Raw genomic sequence first — 18,717 nt, forward strand, 5'->3', positions numbered from 1 at the left:
TCCGTATAAGGTAAGGTAGATTTCTGTATCCAACTGAGTGTGTATGTTATTCCCTCTTTGAGCCAGTTTTGATGAGAGTGAGATTTAAGCTTTCCCCACCCTTCCCCTGATCTTCCCCTCCATTATAGTAGCTCTTTCATGACTTTTGTGTAAGATAATTTACCCCATCCTGTCTCCCTCCCTCCTTCTTCCAGTGCAGTATTCTTTATCACTCCTTTATTTTGTTTTTTTGGGATATCATCCCATCAAAGTCACCTTATATCCACACTCTTTCTCTACGTGTGCTCCTTCTAATTGCCCTTATAGTAATTAAGTTCTTAAGAGTTACAAATAGTATCTTGCCATATAGAAATTAAACAATTTAACCTTATTGAATCTCATTTGTTTTCTCTACCTCGTTTCTTTTTTACTTTTTTATGTTTCCCTTGAGTCTTGTATTTGGAAATCAAATTTTTTATTCAGCTCTTATCATTTAATTAGGAATTCGTGAAAGTCCTCTGTTCCCCCTGAAGAATTATGTTCAGTTTTGCTGGGTAGATGATTCTTGGTTGTAATCCCTATCATATATCAATCCCTCTGATTCTTTATTGTGGAAGCTGCCAAATTCTGTAACTAACTGTAGTTCCACAATATTTGAATTGTTTCTTTTTGGCTGCTTGCAATACTTTCTCCTTGATATGTGAACTCTGGAATTTGGCTATAATGTTCCTAGGAGTTTTAGGATCTCTTTCAGGTGGTAATTGGTGAATTCTTTCAGTTTTTGTTTTGCCCTGTGGTTCTAGTATATCAGGACAGTTTTCCTTAATAATTTTTTGAAAGATGTTCTCCAGACTTTTTTTTTTTGGATCATGGTTTTCAGATAATCCAATAATTCTTAAATTATGTCTCCTGGATCCATTTTCTAGGTCAGTTGTTTTTCCAGTGACAAATGTCACATTTCCTTCCAATTTTTTTTTTACTTTTTTTATTTGTCTTATCATATCTTTATGTCTTATGGAGTCATTAGCTTCTACTTGCTCAATTCTGATTTTTAAGGCAATACTGTTTTCAGACAGCTTTTGTATTTTCTTTTCCATTTGGCCAATTCTATTTTTTAGGGAGATATTTTCTTCAGTGAATTTTTGCTTATCTTTTTCCATGCTGTTGGTTCTTTTTTCATGATTTTCTTGCATTACTCTCATTTCTTCCCTAGTTTTCTACTTCTCTAATATGCTTTTAAAAATCCTTTTTAAGCTCTTCCAAGAGTTCTTTTCAGGTCTAGACCAAGTACATTTTAGTTTGAGGCTTCACAAGTAGCCATTTTGACGCTGTTTTTCTCTTCTAAATTTGTACCTTGATCTCCTTTGTAACCATAGGAACTTTCCATAGTGAAGTTCTTTCTTTTGTTTTTTGCTCATTCTGCCTATTTTGTGATTTGGTATTTTTATGTGAGAGCTGGGCTCTGGTTCTGTACTCTCCCAAGCTTCTTGTGCTGGGGCTCAGGGTCTTGCTTCTGGCTTTCATTGGGCTTTAGGGCCTAGCTGCTTGCTTACACTGGAAGGTAGGCTTCCCTTCAGCTGGTACTGGGGGTGGGGCCTCCCTCTTGGCCTCCCCTGGGGTGTGGGTTTTCTCTGCTGGCCTCCTAAGGAAGCAGAGTCTTTCTGCTGACTGTCCCTGGGGGGGACCTTATTGCTGGTTTGCTTCAGGGATGGGGCCCTGCTGCTGGCCTGCTGTGGGAACAGGGCCTCTCTGTTGGAGGGCCCCAGGGGTGGGGTCTTGCTGTTGGCCAGCCCCAGGGCAGAACCTCACCACTGGTCAGCCCTGGTGTCAAGGCCTTGCTGGTGTCCTGTGCTGGGTGTTGGGCCACTGGGATAGGGCCTCGCTGTGTTGCACAGACTGCTGGCTTGCCCAGGGGGCTGCTGCCTTGCTGGAGGGTGGGGCCTTTCTGGTGGATTACCCTGGGACTTGGAGTCGAACTTCAGGCCCCCTCCCATGAGGGTGGCTGCTGCTGCTCTTGTACCTCTCTCCTCTCCTATGCCAGTCAGACAGACCTTTCTTGCTGTGCTGTTAAATTGCTTCCCTGCACCCTAACTCTCTTCTGAAGTCGTTTCCAAGTTGTTTGGAGGGGAATTTGGGAGGGCTCCAGGGGGTTCCTTCCTAATTCCCCCATCTTGGCACCAGAAGTCCCCAATAATCTCTTAATTTCAAAAACTAATGGGGGCAGCCAGGTGGTGCAGTGGATAAAGCACCAGCCCTGGTGTCAGGAGGATCTGAGTTCAAATTTGGATTCAGACCAAACACTTGACACTTACTAACAGTGTGACCCTGGGCAAGTCACTTAACCCCAATTGCCTTAAAAAAAAAAACTAATGGCCTTTTTCAATCTCCATCTTTCTTGAACTCTTTGCAGCATTTGACACTGTTGATCATCTTGTCCTCCTAGGTATTCTTTCCTATCTGAGTCTCTTTACTGGATTGCAATTCATATTGCCTAACTATGGGCTTTTTCCTGGGCCCCCTTCTATGTTCTCTCTTTTAGTGATCTCCTAAATTCCTTTGGGTTCAGTTACCATCCCTAAGGAGATGACTCTAAAATCTGTATTATATATCTGATCCTAGTCTCCTGAGTTCCAATCTGGCCTCAACAACTGCTTATTGGATATTTTGAACTGGATGTTCCATAGTTATCTCAAATTCAACATGTCCAAAATAAAACTTCTTATCATTTTCCCCCAAACTCACTCCTTTATTGAACTTCTCTATAACAATTGAGAGTAACACCATCCTTCCAGTTACCCAGGTTCACAACCTTGAAATCATCCTCAGTCACTTACTCTACCTCCCCTAATTAGTTGCCAAGTCTAATCAAATCTACCTCTACAGTGTCTCTCATTTCCATCCACTTCTGTTCACTTATACAACCACCACTCTAGGTTAGACCCTCATCACATTTCTCCTGAACTAATGTGATAGCCTCCCTATCTCAAGTCTCCCACTCTAATCCATCCTTCATACAGCTGCCAAAGTGATTTTCCTAAAGTACTCATCTGGTCATATCACTTCTCTACTCATTAAGCTCTAACAGCCCTCTTACCTCCAGGATAAAATATAAATGCCTCTGTTTGGCATTTAAAGACTTTACCTACCTGGCTACAACCTACCTTTCCAGACTGACTGTAGTTACTGTCCTTCTTGAACTCTCTGGTTCATCTAAACTGTCCTTCTTGCTTTTTCTTATACATTATATTTCATTGCCCATTGTCATGCCTTTGTGTGTCTTCTTTGCCTGAATGCAGTTCTTCCCATCATCACCTCTTAGAGTCTAGCTTCCTGCAAAGCTCAGCTCAAATGCCACCTTCTTCTCCATGAGGCCTGTCCTGATCTCCTGTCCTCTTCCAGCAGCTAGTGATATCCCTCTTCCTCCACTACCTTATATTTATTTTTTATCTCTTTTGTATATGCTTATATATGTGCATGTTTTACCACTTACTATTAACATTTGTGGAGGAGTTGATATATGGATGGGGGAAGAGGTGGTAATTGACCTCTATGGTCCCTTCCAAAGATACATTTTAAGCATTGTAAAATCATGGTGCTAGAATACATATTTATTTGGTGATCCGACATTTACTTAGCTCTCCCTCGCTACACTTCTTTCTCAGAATTGATTTATGTCACTCTAACATTTCAGAGGCCAGTTGGATTTACATATAGAAGTTCTAATCATGTACCTTATGGAAAAATTCGAGTACAGAAACCAGTGGAAAGGGAATCCAGCATTCAGATCTCTCCCCCTGGACAGGGCAGTCAGAGCCCATCTTTGGCAGCAGTGCTACCACAAAATCATGTCCAAACCAGCTCTGTGGGAAAGTCTGTTCAGACACCACTTAAAAGTGAATCACAGCAACAAGACCTCAGACAGAGTCCACCTCTTCCTACAATTGTCTCCACACATTCATTGTATCAGCCATTCACTGTAGTAGCCAACAAAATACCTGATCTTTCTTCACAATCCAAGCTGGTCAACATAGTTGTTGAAAATACTACCTCAGCTGCAAAAAGTTCTCCAGTAATGACTACAGTGGTACCAACACAACCAGAAGCCTGTCTGGGAAGAAATACTGTCCTGATGGGTTACCCATCTTCACAGGAAAATGCAAGTCTTAGTCAAGAAGTACTTTCGTCTTCTATTTGCATCAATCCTAGTTTTGGTGAGTTTTGAACAATCCACACTGGGAATCTCTATTCTTTATAGTTTATCCATAAAGTGAAATAATAGAAGTGACTTATTTCTATTCTGAAGACTAATTTTTTTTTTAACTACTAGAATCCTATATGGCAGAAATAAGCTCAGTCCACAGTATATGAAACAACTCCCTTCAGACTATCATTATAATTTGATTTTGGGAGTAGCCATACATGTCCAAAGATTCATTCTATAAAAATCTCAATTTAAACCAAAGATCAAGAAATCTTTGAGTCTACTTCTAAGTAGTAAGTTTTTCTTCCTTAATCACCAAGAGCTCATTAAATTAAAATTGTTTGGCAAAAATTAGAGAGACATTTAGAATTACCCGTTATTTTTTGACTTTTTAGTTTTGGGATAGAAAAAAAGAAGTGGAGAGAGAAAGAAGGTCTTGATGACATTGAAAGAGTGTAGTTCCTCGTATCTCGCTGCTGCTAGAAATAAGGAAAATTTAACTTAGTATAATATACAGGGGCTTTCTTGAAAGAATGCAGGTCAGGACAAAAGAAGGTAAAGGTTCATGGCAATATAGATGACACCAAATAAAGAGAAAATTAAAATAAATTAAGGTCTGGGTAAAGGAAACAGAGAGTTCAGTTCACTTGAGCCTCTTAACTCTACCTAGCCCCTTGCCTTTTCATGGCTCTCTTTAAAAAAAAATAAATGTTTTCCCTTGAATCTAATTTTTTAGAGTACATTGGTAATCCAAAGAGGAATGTAAAGGTTCTTGGGACGTATTTGATGAAAGCTCGTCAAAAGACCAAACCCAAGTATGCAGCACGCTACTTGGTTCGAGTTTTGTTCCCCAAGGAAACACTGTTGTGTAGTATTATGGGTGTCAGTGCAAGGGGTCGAAGCACCTTGGATCCCAATAAAGTTGCTGCCATAAGAGGTATGTAAAGTATTTGTGAAATAATAATTTTACAAATCAGGAACTTTGTGTAAATTTTAGGGACAGTTAATTAAATTTGTTCACATCTGGTCCATTGATGAAAGTTAACATTTATTAAAAATAAGTTTAGATCTGACTAACACAAAAAACCTTAGTAAAATGCATATCTATCATGAACTAAATTTAACAGCACATCTTGTGGTTTTTCTTAATACCAGTTCTTCAGTGCAAAATCCTCTTTTTTTTAAGTAAGTCTATAATTATTATCTCTCTGCCATTGAAGAAGAACATGTGATATAGAAACATATCCAACCAGAAAAGTTGATGGTATGGCCATGCATTGTGACCTGCATAATGTTGACATGTTATTCTGGGTGAATTTGTTTCCTGTATCTCCAAGCCAGCTAAGTAATGATGAAAGAAGACTGAACTAGAGTTATGGAACCAAGTTACAGTTTTAGCTCTTCCACTAACAGCCTTTATGATCTTAGGGAAGTCATTTATTTAATTTTTCTTAGCCTTAGTTACCTCATCTATAAAATGAAGAGATTGGACTAGGAATATAACACACCAATAAACAGTAATTAGTGTCCTCACCTTTATAGAATTCTCTATTTCCACCTTTAGTTATACTTGATTTAAAGGGTCATTAAACAAGTTGGAACCCTGCAATATGCCAACTTCTTACTCACGCTTTGAATAAAACTTAAGATATGGTCTTCCTGTTAGCATTTAAGAAACCTCTTGGAGAAACTAAAGAGAACTCTGAAGGACAAACACGTTTAACTCTGACTTTTCTTAGCAGAGAAAAAAATCAAATTTCGGGGAGATTATACATTTAAATTTTTGTTTAGGAAAAGGTTTTGTTTGTTTATGATTAAAACATTCTTATCTATTTTTAAATGGCTAATTCCATCTACAGAATTTCTTGCAACACATTTTCCTAACTATGATCTGAGTGAATATGGAAGAGACTGGAAAACCTGCATTACAAATGTAAATGCTATGATTCGCTGTCTATGCTGTGAAACCAAAATAAGGCCTGTAAGTTAATTGTCACATATAATATTATTTCATTGTATTTATAACTGTCACTCCTGGCATGATAAATAATATACAGCCTTTGTGCCAACTCAAGTTTTTTAAAAACAATGAGAGCATGCTTTCTGTTTATTTTTCTTTTTGATATGAAGGTAAGTCAGTGACTAAAGTAAGTTTAAGATACCTTAAATACCTTATCTCAAAAGCAAGGACAAAAATATTCATTTCTATTCTAATCCGTTATTATTCCTTATAAGATGTGAGTGTAGACCTACAATGCTAGAATTAATATTCTTTTGCTCGCTTTTTCTATCTTTACCAAAAGAAAGCGCCAAATAGCCATTGGTTTATCCCATAAGGTTATATAGTCTCATGGAATAAAGTCTGCTAGTGAAGAAGTCCACCTATTTCTCATCATTATTGATATATAAATTATTTTTTCTCATGGCAGACTGCTTTCTAAACATGCTCACCTCCTGTGGAATTCCTCATTTTGTAATGTAGGCCGCCCCCCCCCCCGCAAGGTTACACACATTGTTCTTTGCATTTTGCTCTGGAATACTACACTTCTGCTTCACAATTTTAAATGACAGAGAGTATGAGTATTTCATAGAAAACATAGTAATGAGGATAATGTGTATGTTATAGACAAATAGCATCTTTTTCGTTACTAAGCCTCATTTATTTTTTTTTCTGCATTACATCCTAAAGGTAAAAAGATTAGTATGATTTAAGCCAAGGACTTCCCTAAATATCTGTAGGCATCTCACATTCGGTATGTCCAAAATAGAATACGTTATCTTCCCCACTCCACGCCCTACTCCCCAATCTTTTATTCTTCTTTTCACTCAGGTTTGAAAACTCAGTGTCATCCTCAACTCCTCGTTATTGTTAATTCCATAGCTACCACCCTAGTTTAGGCCATCATTACGTCTTTACTGAACATCTTGTAGCAGACTTCCAATTAGTCTTCTCCCTGCCTTAAGCCTATTCCAATCCATCCTCCATACGGCTACTGCAGTGATTTCCCTAAAGTTTAGGTCTGTGTGTGTATGTGTGTCTATCTGTATGTTTTCCCTTCCCCTTCCCCAATTCAATAAATTTCAAATCAAATACAAACTCCCTTGCTTGGCATTTAAAGGTCTTCACAATCTCACACCTTTCTACCTTTTTGGACTACTTAAAACTTTACTTCCCATCACATATTCTGTAATCTAGCCTATTTGCTATTTCTCACATCCAGCACTTATCTGTCATCTTCGTGTTTTTGTATTGTATATCTCTCTCCGCCCCCCCCCCCCCCCAGATATTCTCTTCTTACCTCTCTCTATCTCTTAGAATCCTTGTCTTCCTTCAAGACTCGGCTCAAAGGCACCTTCTACAGACAGCCTTTCTTGAGCTTTCCTTTCTAAGGTGGTTATTGTTGTTCAGTCGTTTTCAGTCATGTTCTCCAACTCCTTGTGACCCATTTGGGGTTTTCTTGGCCTGTATACTGGAATGGTTTGCCATCTCCTTCTCCAGCTCTCTAAGGTTACCTTCCATCTAGTCAGTATCCATCTCATATGTACCTATTCATTTATATGTTGTCTCCCTGATTAGAATGAAAACTTGAGGACAGGCACTATTTGTTTTTTCTTTTTGTTGCCTGCCCTTAGCACACTGCTTAGCACATAGTAAGTGCTTCATAAATGCTTGTTGGTTGATATAGCCTCAGGTATGACATTTTGTGGAAGTGTGAAATATCCTTTGTCTACCAACATTCCGTTGTACTATCCTTTCATTATCTATTACCTCTTGCTACTCTTACTGTTCATCCGATGTCTTGCAGAAATTTCACCCTATTCCCCAAAATCCAGTCATTCCTGGGTCTTTAGAGTAGTTCATTATCCCAGGTGCAGTTTTAATTTTGAGCTTGGTGGATAGACTGTTATTAACCTATTCCTTGTGGAGCTTTCTTTAATGACAGTTTTGTATTTTAGGAGAAAAATGAAAACAAAGATAAACTTCCAGTCACCCCAGATTCATCTATGTGTGTAGACTTGAATTATAATGATAAAGATGGAGAAGTCAATTCTCAGGTGTCTCAGAAAATGACTGCCATAGGAACAAATGGAACACAGAGTTCAACATGGGACAGTAATTCATTACCTGAAGTGTTTCAAGCACCTTCATCTAAGAAACTGCCATCTTTAGAACCAATGCGTGAGTTTAGTATTTTATCCTTGGGATTAATTGTGTGAAATATATATGTTTCCTTGGAAAGAGCATTAGGCTTGAACCATAGAATTTAGAGGTAGAAATGACAGATATCCTTTTGTCCTGTATTTTACAAATTAAGAAACCAGACCTGGAGAGGTTAAATAACTTGCCTCCATTTACACAGTTAATAAGTAGCAAGCCTGGATTTAAATCCACTTCTCTTTCCACTATACCATAACAGCCTTTCAGAAAACTTGAGTCAGAGGCTTGTCATTGCCACTTACTAAACCAAGCCATTTAAGCCTCTTAGCATCAATTTCCCTTTCTGTAAAGCAGAGCAAATACTTATATTTTTGTACATCACAAGGTTACTGAAAATGCTTTTTAAGTATAAAACTAAGTGATATAAGTGATAAATATATATAAGCAATCACATTGTTTTATAGTGACAAGAATGTTAAGCTAAATCAGTGCACTACTTTTTCCTTTCAAAAGTTCAAATTGAAAAATAATAGATAGGGGGCAGTTACGTGGCGGAGTAGATAGAGCACTGGCCCTGTAGGCAGAAGGACCTGAATTCAAATTCCACCTCAGACCCCTAACATTCACTAGCTGTGTGACTCTGGGCAAGTCACTTAACCCCGATTGCCTTGCAAAAAAAATAAATAAATAAAAAATAGTCAGTGGGCCAATGTAATTTTCATCTGCTTTGAGTAGTGTTAGTCTTTTTTAGTGAAAGATTACAGGAATAATGTGGGTTTCACTCCTTATTCTAGTACTTATGCCCCAGAAAAACCTAACATTTATAACTAGAACAAATCATTAGTAGCACAACTTCCTCTTCTTCCACTGTTGTGCCACCTTTCCTGCTATTTGTGCACTCCAAAGGGATATGCTGTAGATATTTATATCTCATATCACATGGTATCTTTGATTGGAAAAGTTGAGATGTGTTCATTGTTTGTCCTGTGACCTACATCAACCCAGATTCGCTTTTTTTTTTTTTTTGGCACCAAAGCTATAGATTGACACTAGAAGGGACACAGTTATTTGTAACTATATGAGCTTAATATGCTAACGCTAAGGAAAATAGTATCTGTAAGCTAATTTGTACTATGTATTCCAGGTTTTCAGTCCAAGACATGGAATTTGATTATATCCTATAAAATAATTTTGCTTCTGTGAATAGTTCCTTTACCAAAAAAAGTTAGACAGTGGGTTTTGGTTAATAGAAAGTTTCAGAACTTTTTCTCATATGTGAAATGTGGATATATTAAACTTAGTTCCTAATATGTATCACTATGGACCGAAGATAGGTGATAATAAAGGGGTAAGACAATATATTTTTAGACTATGCAGCTGAAAAATGGAAAAACTAAAATTGGTATTTTAGTTCAGTTGCTAAAATGGTTTTGCATTTTACTGCTGACTTTTTAAAAATAGCTCAAGCCTAATATTGATTAGAAAACATAACTTTTATCTTTGCTTCAGCTGTCAGAACGAGTCTGATTTAATTGTAATTATAATTTTAGAAATAGAAAGTGTTTTGTTTTCAGAAAAAACTCTTCAATGTGAATAAGAAAACAGATCTACCTTTTAAATTAGTAGGATTACAAGGTATTAAATGTCATTTGCTCACATATAAAACCTACCTTTTTTATACCAAAAGGGAGAAATAAAACAGAAATATGTGTGGTTATTGTTCCTATCCCATGCCAGATATATTATACTCTGCTTGTTTTCTCTAGTCCACAAGTATAGTAGGAGCAGTATCCTAACATCTCTTGCCATTCAGGTTAGGCCAGTTTTTCCTTAAAACTTATAATATTTCTCAAAACTTTATTGGCTCAGAGGACTGAGGACTCAGACTGTTGATTTCACTTTCTCATCACTTGAGTGCAACCAAGAGGTGGAGGGACTCTTAGAGACTTGATTTGTAGATTGACCAGAGCTTCACTCAGTGAAATCAACTGTAGGGGTTCTCGATGCCTATTCTTGTTTAATATTTCTCTCCTGGTATAGCTAAATAAATCTCCTTTTGTTAACTTTTGAATGACCTGTTTTAGGTTCTAATTTTGTTCTGTTATTAAACATAAACTACCAAGGTACCACCCTGAATCAGACCCAGCCCAAAATAATAGGATTAAAAAAAGTGGACCTACTTGGCTCCTTAGAAGCATGTTAAATATAGTTGTTTAAAATCAACCGTAGAAATGTCTTTCTTCTTTCTTTTTTGCTTCTAGACCTTCTTGGTAACCCACAGAGAAACGTACAACTGCCATTTTCAGTGATCTATGTGGCAAAGGGAAAGTCCCGTCCAGAGCTTTCAGCGCGGTACCTTATTCGTCACCTCTTTACAGAGGAAGTACTGGTAAAAAGCAATGTATATGGCAGCCTGGAACGTGGTATGTGTCCACTTGACTGTAACAGGATTAATGCTCTCAGAGGTATGTAATAATTTAGACATATATTCTAGTAGGTAAAAACATTATGTTAGAAAAGAAAGAAAAGCAAAAAAGCATAAGTTTATACTTTTGGCCAGAAATTGAACTGTATCTATTGCTTGTAATGAGTAATAATAACAAATGGATAGATTCATGAATTGTGCTTCTCATAGGCCCTCTCTTAATTTAGAATGAGAGAGTGAGAACATGATTTGAGAATATCAAATTGTTTTGCTAACTCTGGTTACGGAAATGCATATATACCTTAATCTTAATAAGGATCATAATCAAAGAAAAAGTTGTTTAACAGCTTTGGGGAAAAGAAGTTTAAATAAAAGCATAGTGTATTGATTTGCTAATTTAATTAATAAAGCATTTCTTTTTTCTTTTTTTTTTTAAACCTGAGGCATTTGGGGTTAAGTGACTTGCCCAGAGTCACACAGCTAGTGAGTGTTATGTGTCTGAGGCCAGATTTGAACTCAGGTCCTCCTGAGTCTGGGGCCGGTGTTGTATCCACTGCGCCACCTGGCTGCCCCAGTGAAGCATTTCTTAAGCCCCAATATGTGCAAGTCACTGTGCTAGGCATTGGGAATGCAAAGACAAAACTAAAAACCAGTTTCTGCCCTCGGAGATGTTACATTCTGTGAATAAAGTGTTTCACACACTTACTGCCTTTTAAACTCAAAGCAAAGGTTGCATTAACAAAGTGTGATACCTTGACCATTAATCTGGAGATCCTTCTTACAAAGGTGGAGATATGGAGAAATGCCTCTCAAGCATTTTTATTGCTTATTCTGTTCTATTCCTGAAAATATATATGGTCACAGAATAGTACTTTTCATGCCCCTAGTAATTGTTGTTCCTTGCTATGTTCTTCTGTACATTAACCATTTGGTTGCCCAGCGTATAAATAATGCACAATCTGGAAAACAGTAGTTTGAAAATCCAATGTTAAATTGGTTATTTTATGTTTTTTGGCACTAGGCAACTAACAAAGACATAGGATAGGGACTGGACTTTGATTTTATCAGTATAGGGAAGCTTCCGGTTAACTGTCTCTGCCAATACAGTTTGTCACCTCTGCAAATTATAATCTTAGATGCCTAGACCCTTATGAGGTTAAGTGACTTACCTATTGTCACAGAACTAATATGTATAAGAGATAAGACTTGAGCCCAGGTGTTCCTGACTTCTAGGCTAGCTCTCTTTCCACTATGCCATGCTGCCCCTCTGGTACAGTTCTCTATGTCAGTATTAATTTTGTAGAAGTTTTGTTTGAAGAAAAATAGATTTCTAGGTATTTAGGATTTGATAAGGTGTAGCTAATGAATTCATATCATGTTTAAGGTATGAATATTATTATTAACACCTATTTAGGGACTTTGATTATATCTCAGCCTACTAAGGATGATTGATCAAAAGTATAATTTTTTTTTTTTGAGAGTGTGAGGAGAGATGTTTGATTAAGACATGGCAGTTACAGATATGAGCCACATGTTGGGCCTTTAAAAGAGAAAAGTCAGAATTTGCAGGAGTGAGAGAGCCAAGGGCAGAAGGAGTTAGAGCTGAGTGGCTGCTACGTACATAGTGGTTTGTGGTCCCTAGAGAAGTGGGGAGACCACTCTAGTCTTGCCGAGACAGTAGTGCTGAGAAAGAAGTATACATTCCCTTTCAGTATTCTACAAAGGTCTATAATACCTAATATTTCTAAAATTCTATTCATCTCCTTAACTTCTTATTCATTTTATGATGATATTTATCTAGATCAGAGAAGGATAAATTGAGCTTTCCTACTATTATAATAGGTTTGCTCTTTTTCCTCCTGTAAGTCATTTATTTTTAACTTTTCCTTTAGGAATTTAGATTTTGTGCCATTTGTTGCACATATGTAGGGCCCAAATACAGGGAGAATTAAAAGTGATGTCAAAATGGGGAAATCAAAGAAAGAAAGCAAGAGGCGCATTAGAATCATTTACATTTGACATACAGGTTTATATGATCTTGTTACTTTCTCAAAAGTTTCCACTCTGATTCCAATTCCTTTAGGAAGATCAGATGCTTTTGGAAAGTAACAATACTTTCGCAGGTAGAAGTTTTCCACCCCTGGGTTCAATAGTTACACAAATGAATTTGCCAGAGACTGACTTTTACTCCAATTATAACAAAAGACTTGGGAAGATACTTAAGTAATGACTAGGCTGAACAGGTTACCTCCCTCTCAGAAAATTGTTTACACTGAAATTCTTTTCCCCAAACCAAATTGTGAAGATGTTTCTGATTTAATTTCAGTAATTAATAGCAATACCCACTTAGCAAATTTTTAGGATATAGAAAGGAATATGACTGACCATTTGCTCTGATTATAGAAATTTTCTATAAAAGGATAAAGCAGGAGCATGATTTATACCATGTATGACAGGATAAAGCATCTTGAATTCAGATAATTCACAGTTTTTTAACCATGCTGTATCAATTCAACCTTGTAGCCAGACTCAGGAATAGCCAGGTAGGTAACATTCCTTTTCAAAGAAGCATAATGGGGAAACTGAGCCAGGAGGATCCCATCTTAGACTGAGGCTAAAATTGTCCTCTCAGCTTTTCCCAATGCTGACTTCCCACCAGTGTTATATTCTCTGAGTAGCTTGTGGCATTTCTCTCAGATGGTGGATTATTGATTATCGATGGATTTTGACCCATCAGACAACTCAAAATAAAATCCTATGAGCTTTTACCTCAAACAGCAAGTTTCACTAATCACAGTTTAGGAAAAACTTTTCCAGGCTTTACATCTCAAATTTAAATTTGTCCAGCAGTAAAAAGCCGATCCTTAGAGATTTCTATACACTTGCAAATTCTGAGCAAGCCATAACTCAAAAAAGCTTTTTGGCAAGTTTACACATTAAAACAGTAACCAACAATAGCCAAATTAGTTTAGCGGTAACCAAATTATGAAAAGTTGCTTGACATAACTGATAGAAAAAGTTCACCAATTTGAAACTTAAAACAAATCCATTACCAATCAGGTGACTTCAATTTTGTTAAATTCATTTCCAAATTACTTTACACAGAGAATCAACATCTCATCATTAACAGTGGAAACTACAAATTTAAAAGAGAGCGCTTACCCCAGTTCATAGGCTAGCTTCTTTATCTTGAGCAGGATGTGCTGAACTTGGGTGATGCTCCCAGGCAAAGGTTGCCCTAGGATCCAAGGCCATTGCCTGGGAGGCCCATGCTGGAACTGCTGCCCCTCCCCGCTCCTTCCTTTCCCAGGTGGGGGAGGGTGAAATCAATACCCTCTTGACTCAAGGGAAGGGAGTGGGAGAAAGGAGTGATCAGGGTTGTAAGGAGGAGTTCTAAACTCCTTAATGATCAATCACAAAACCTCCAGAATCTGCCAAGATATTTTTAGCTGTTCTAACTTTCCCCTATAACTTCCATGAAGGAGAATTCAGGGGTGTAGAGGGAAGGGAGTGAGTAAACCTCAGGGAACCAAACAGCAACTGCATTTTTCCCCAATTCTCTAGCGCCCAGAGACCTGACAGAACTGGGCATACGCTTCTGGATAGGGCATCTGTCCTTGTCCTCTATGCTGCAGAAGGTGTACCCAGGTCCATGGCCTCAAACTGCCCCAGTGGACCGAGAGCCTAAGAGTGTCAGGCTGAGTGCGAGACAACCTTGTAACTGTCTGCCTGAAAAGCACCTCCAAGCCTTGGTGCTTGGAGAGTGACCCCAACTGCAGAGCAAGAAAGGAGGTGGGGGGGAGGCTTACATACCTTCCAGTCTTGACTAGAGAAGAACTTGGGGTTAGGCCACCAAAATGTTGAAGTTTAGGGGTTCAGGGATGCTGGGACCCCAAAATCACAACATGCATCACCCAAGTCTTCTTTCAGCCAAAGACATGGTTTATTAGAACATCAGTTATATTGGGCAGACTCTAATGGAATCTGAGAGTCCGTGAAGTATTGGCTAGATCTTAAGAATCTGAGCAGCGGCTAGATTTTAAGAATCTAAGCCTGAACATCGTTTTTTAAACATAATATGATTGTACATTGAAATCCAACTTTTATATTCATTGAGAAACCAAAAAATTCATGTGACTCACTTTATTACAATATTTACTTTATTGAGGTGGTCTGTAACCAAACCTGTGATATCTGAGGTATCCCTGTAATCAGCAAACTCTTGAACTTAGCTGGAATGGCTCATGCACATATCTGATTCTACCGTGTGTTCCTGCAGAAATTAAGTGCCCTACCTGCTACTGTCTCTTGTGCTCCTCTCTCAGGAGTTCTAGTTTCTGACCTGTACTCAGAAACTCTGGACAAGTACATGTCCAGGACCATGTGGTCCTATGCTAAGAGGAGAAGAAAGAAGGAAGAGGAAAGAGGGAAGAAGATAGGTGGAAAGAGAGGAGAAAGACCTGGTCTGTTACTAGATCTTATAAATCATAGAGAAGGACAGGTTCTCCAACAAGAGGTTGTCTTCGTCAGTCAATCATCCCAGTCTCTGAAACCCAATCAGTAATTGGGTTTTCTGGGTCCCCTCAGCAAGATGCGAGTGGGCATGCCCAAAGTCCATAGAGGGATGATTCTCAGATGCTTCTACACAATGGTTCATGCCATGTAATTTCATCAGATTATTGGTGGGGAAGAGGAAGATTCATCAGTTTGATCAGGGACTCTAGTGATCAAGCCTCTTGCAATAGTGATATGGATAAGTACTCAACTGCTCCATCAGAGGAAGAACTAGTTTTAAAAGAGGTTTACTTTATATAATAAGGAATAAGATGACTCTGGCTCCTTCTCTTGTTGTTTAAAATTATAGGTTTCATTTTTCTAATCTGTAAAATTAGGGATTTGAAGTAGATTATCTCTAAGGTCCTTTCCAGCTACAAAGATCTATGATAGTGTGATCAAAAAAGATCTTGACTAGGTTACCAACTGACATTGGGGTTATGTTTAAAAGGCCAAAGGTCCCATTCAGTTTAAAATTTAAATAAAAAGGTATAATCTAGCTTTTATAATGATCGTTTTGCTTTCTTCCAGTAACAGTTCATCAACTTGTTTTCACTAGTTCAGGAGTGCCTGCTGTGACTGTTATCATTTTCTAGTTTCTCTTGTCCTATTTAGTTAGGGCCAGACTCTTCTATAAACTCCAGCTCATGGGTTTTTTGTTTGCTTATTAGATTTTTGGGTTTGTTTTTGTAAATCAGGCTTTTTTTTTTTTGGTTAGCTGAGTCATAGTGATCTCATGCTAATTCATCCCAAGCTTCTCTCCTAAAAAATAGAAATGGATTTTTTTTAAAAGGGTCTTAACTCTCTTTGACTAATGTCAATAATTCTCTTGTTTTTATTTATAAAAGTACATCCAATTTCAGAAAAACCAGGGAAGACTTACATGAACTGATACAAAGTGAAGTAAGCACAGTCAGGAGAACATTGTATATAATAGCAACAATATTGTAACAATGATCAACTATGACAGACTCAGCTATTCTGATCAAAACAATGATCCGAAACAATTCCAAAGGATTCATGATGAAAAGTACTATCCTCATCCCAACTCCTTCCTTTCCCCAGGTGGGGAAGAGTGAATTTGAAAGGGAGGGAGGGTGACTCAAATTCCCTACCATTCTCTAGCACTCTCTTCTCTTAGTCTGATCTGGGATGAGAGGGGTTAACAGGAAAATACAGGGCTATTGGCAATCCCTGAACTGAGATACCCTATTGACTCAAGGGAAGGGAGTGGGGGAAAGGGAGTGACTGGAATTGTAAGGAGGTGTTTCAAAACTCCTTAATGATCAATCACAAAACCTCCAGAATCTGCTAAGATGTTTTTAGCTGTTCTAACTTTTCCCTGTAGCCTTAGCCTAGTCAGAGCTGGGACTATAAGAAGAAGAATCTTAAGAAGTTTTTTTGAACTTTTACAATTTTTCTTGGTCCTCTAGATAGTATTGAGGCCAGGCACAAAGCTTTCCTTTTATGGCCTTGGAGACAGAGTTTTTGCAGTTCTAACCTAGGGGCAAATCTTGGGGAAGTCCTGCTGAGGCAGACTCGAGGATCCAGTGGCCATGAGGCCAGAAGAGAAGGGAGATCCTGCAGGCTCAAGCATGGGGATGGGGAGTCCCTCTGTGAAGGAAGGTCCCAAGGTATAGCGTAAGCCTCAGGAAACCAAAAGGCACCTGCAGTTTTCCCAATTCTCTAGTGTCCTAGAGAACTGAGAAAATTGGGCATACACTTCCAGATAGAGCATCCCTCATTCTGCGGAAGGTGTGCCCATGTCTGAGACAGCCTTGTAACCATCCGACCTGAATGGAATCTGAGAGCATCAGGCCTGAAAAGCACCTCTAAGCCTTCCTAGGAGCTTGGAGAGCAGAGTGAGAAAGGGATAGAGAGAGTGGGGAGGCTTACATAGCTTCTGGTCTTGGCTGGAGAAGGGCTTGAGGGGGTCAGGAAATTCCCCATAGAGGGCCACCGATATGTTGTGGTTTGGGATTCTGGGAACCCCAAAATGCAAGGGTTCAGGGTGGAACTGCCTCAAAAGAACTCAACCACTCAAGCCTTCTTTCAGTCAGAGTAGTGAGGTTTTATCATGGCACTGGTTGGGCAGGCAGAATTTCTAGTAAATCTGCACAATATTATGATGCCAGTAGAACCAGGCAAGATTCTAAGAATCTGTGTAACTTAATGGGGGTAAGATTGATACTTTTATACAGAAAAAGGATCAGTGAAAAGATCTTGATGGGATTAAGGAGTGGTAAGTAGCCTGGGGTGGACCAGGTACAGAAAATGAAAGGAGTTGAATGGTAGAGCCATAATGAAAGGACAGTCTAAAGGATTATTGAGTGTCTGGGTAGACTGGGGTGAGCCAGATGCCTCAGGTGAACACTAGGGACTAGGTTCAGGGGCTGGGTTGTATGGGAAAATTTCAGGGACAAAGACATGTTTTTTTCCTTTTAGGGGTCCAGGTCTCATTCCCCTCCCCCTCCCACGCCCCCATAAAATCTTATTGAGAAGTTAGAATCATCTGTAGTTCAACGCACCCAATACATAAAGCAGATTCAAGGGAGTATCTAGGTAATGAATACTAAGTTAGTTCCTTGTTCTTACAAGTCCTGTAACAGCAATTCCAGATGTTTAATTGTGATATTTTATAAGATTTAATTCAATAAACATTTAAACCAGGAAAAGATTCCTCTTTCTCTGCTTATATAGAAAGACTCTTGAAGATTATTGATAACAGACATTGTGATTTAGAAATGATATCAATATTATTGCCCAAAATGAAAAAACTTATGAAAATAATAATTGTTATTGTCCATGTGGTTTAAATCTGTAAAGGCTAAATTGTATTACTTTAGGGCAAGAAAGTACAGTACCAAGTTGTTGACTCTAGTGCCCCAGGCATAGGAGAGAGGGTTTTCTGGTGTAAAGAGGGCAGAAAAGCCTCCCTGGCCAGAAATGTCTTACCATTCTATCAATTAAAGATTCTTTCAGGTTGATAATCAGTCCCTATTTTCAGTGCAGATACCCTAGAGGAAAACTTTCATATCAGTTAGTAATGAAGAATTTAAGAGTTCTTTTAGTCCAGTCTCTTCATTTTGAAGATGTAGAAACGGAGAGCCAGAGAAGTTGACTTGTCCAGGGTGGTGAAAAGAGTGCGCTGCAGAACTGGGATTCTTACCCAGTTCGTCTGATTCCAGGTCCCACATTTTTCCACTGTAATATTCTGTAGACTTGAATGTCCATTACCAGAAGCACAATCATATAGCTTTCCTATTAATATCTAAGAAAAATGGAGATTTTAATGGGGATTATTTGGGGCACGTTGAGAGAATTAATGTTTGGATGGTTTGCTTAATTGGTGGGGAGAGGGAAACTTTTAGTCAGCCAGGAGGCAGAATTAGCATGATG

The 18,717-nt window shown here is 38.4% G+C and overlaps 1 protein-coding gene across 1 annotated transcript in view; it reads left to right on the forward strand.

Annotated features, from left to right (window-relative positions):
• BEND2 (BEN domain containing 2) overlaps window positions 1-18,717 on the forward strand; it is a 37,648-nt gene that overhangs the window by 13,113 nt on the left and 5,818 nt on the right. The window contains exons 7-11 of the mRNA XM_027835325.1: window positions 3,671-4,190; window positions 4,917-5,117; window positions 6,040-6,161; window positions 8,138-8,360; window positions 10,601-10,804. Of these exons, the coding sequence (XP_027691126.1) occupies window positions 3,671-4,190; window positions 4,917-5,117; window positions 6,040-6,161; window positions 8,138-8,360; window positions 10,601-10,804 (1,270 nt within the window). The remainder of the gene's footprint in view (window positions 1-3,670; window positions 4,191-4,916; window positions 5,118-6,039; window positions 6,162-8,137; window positions 8,361-10,600; window positions 10,805-18,717) is intronic.

This window comes from Vombatus ursinus, unplaced genomic scaffold, assembly GCF_900497805.2.
Source record: "Vombatus ursinus unplaced genomic scaffold, bare-nosed wombat genome assembly UNPS02014814.1, whole genome shotgun sequence".
NCBI classification, from domain to species: Eukaryota; Metazoa; Chordata; class Mammalia; order Diprotodontia; family Vombatidae; genus Vombatus; species Vombatus ursinus.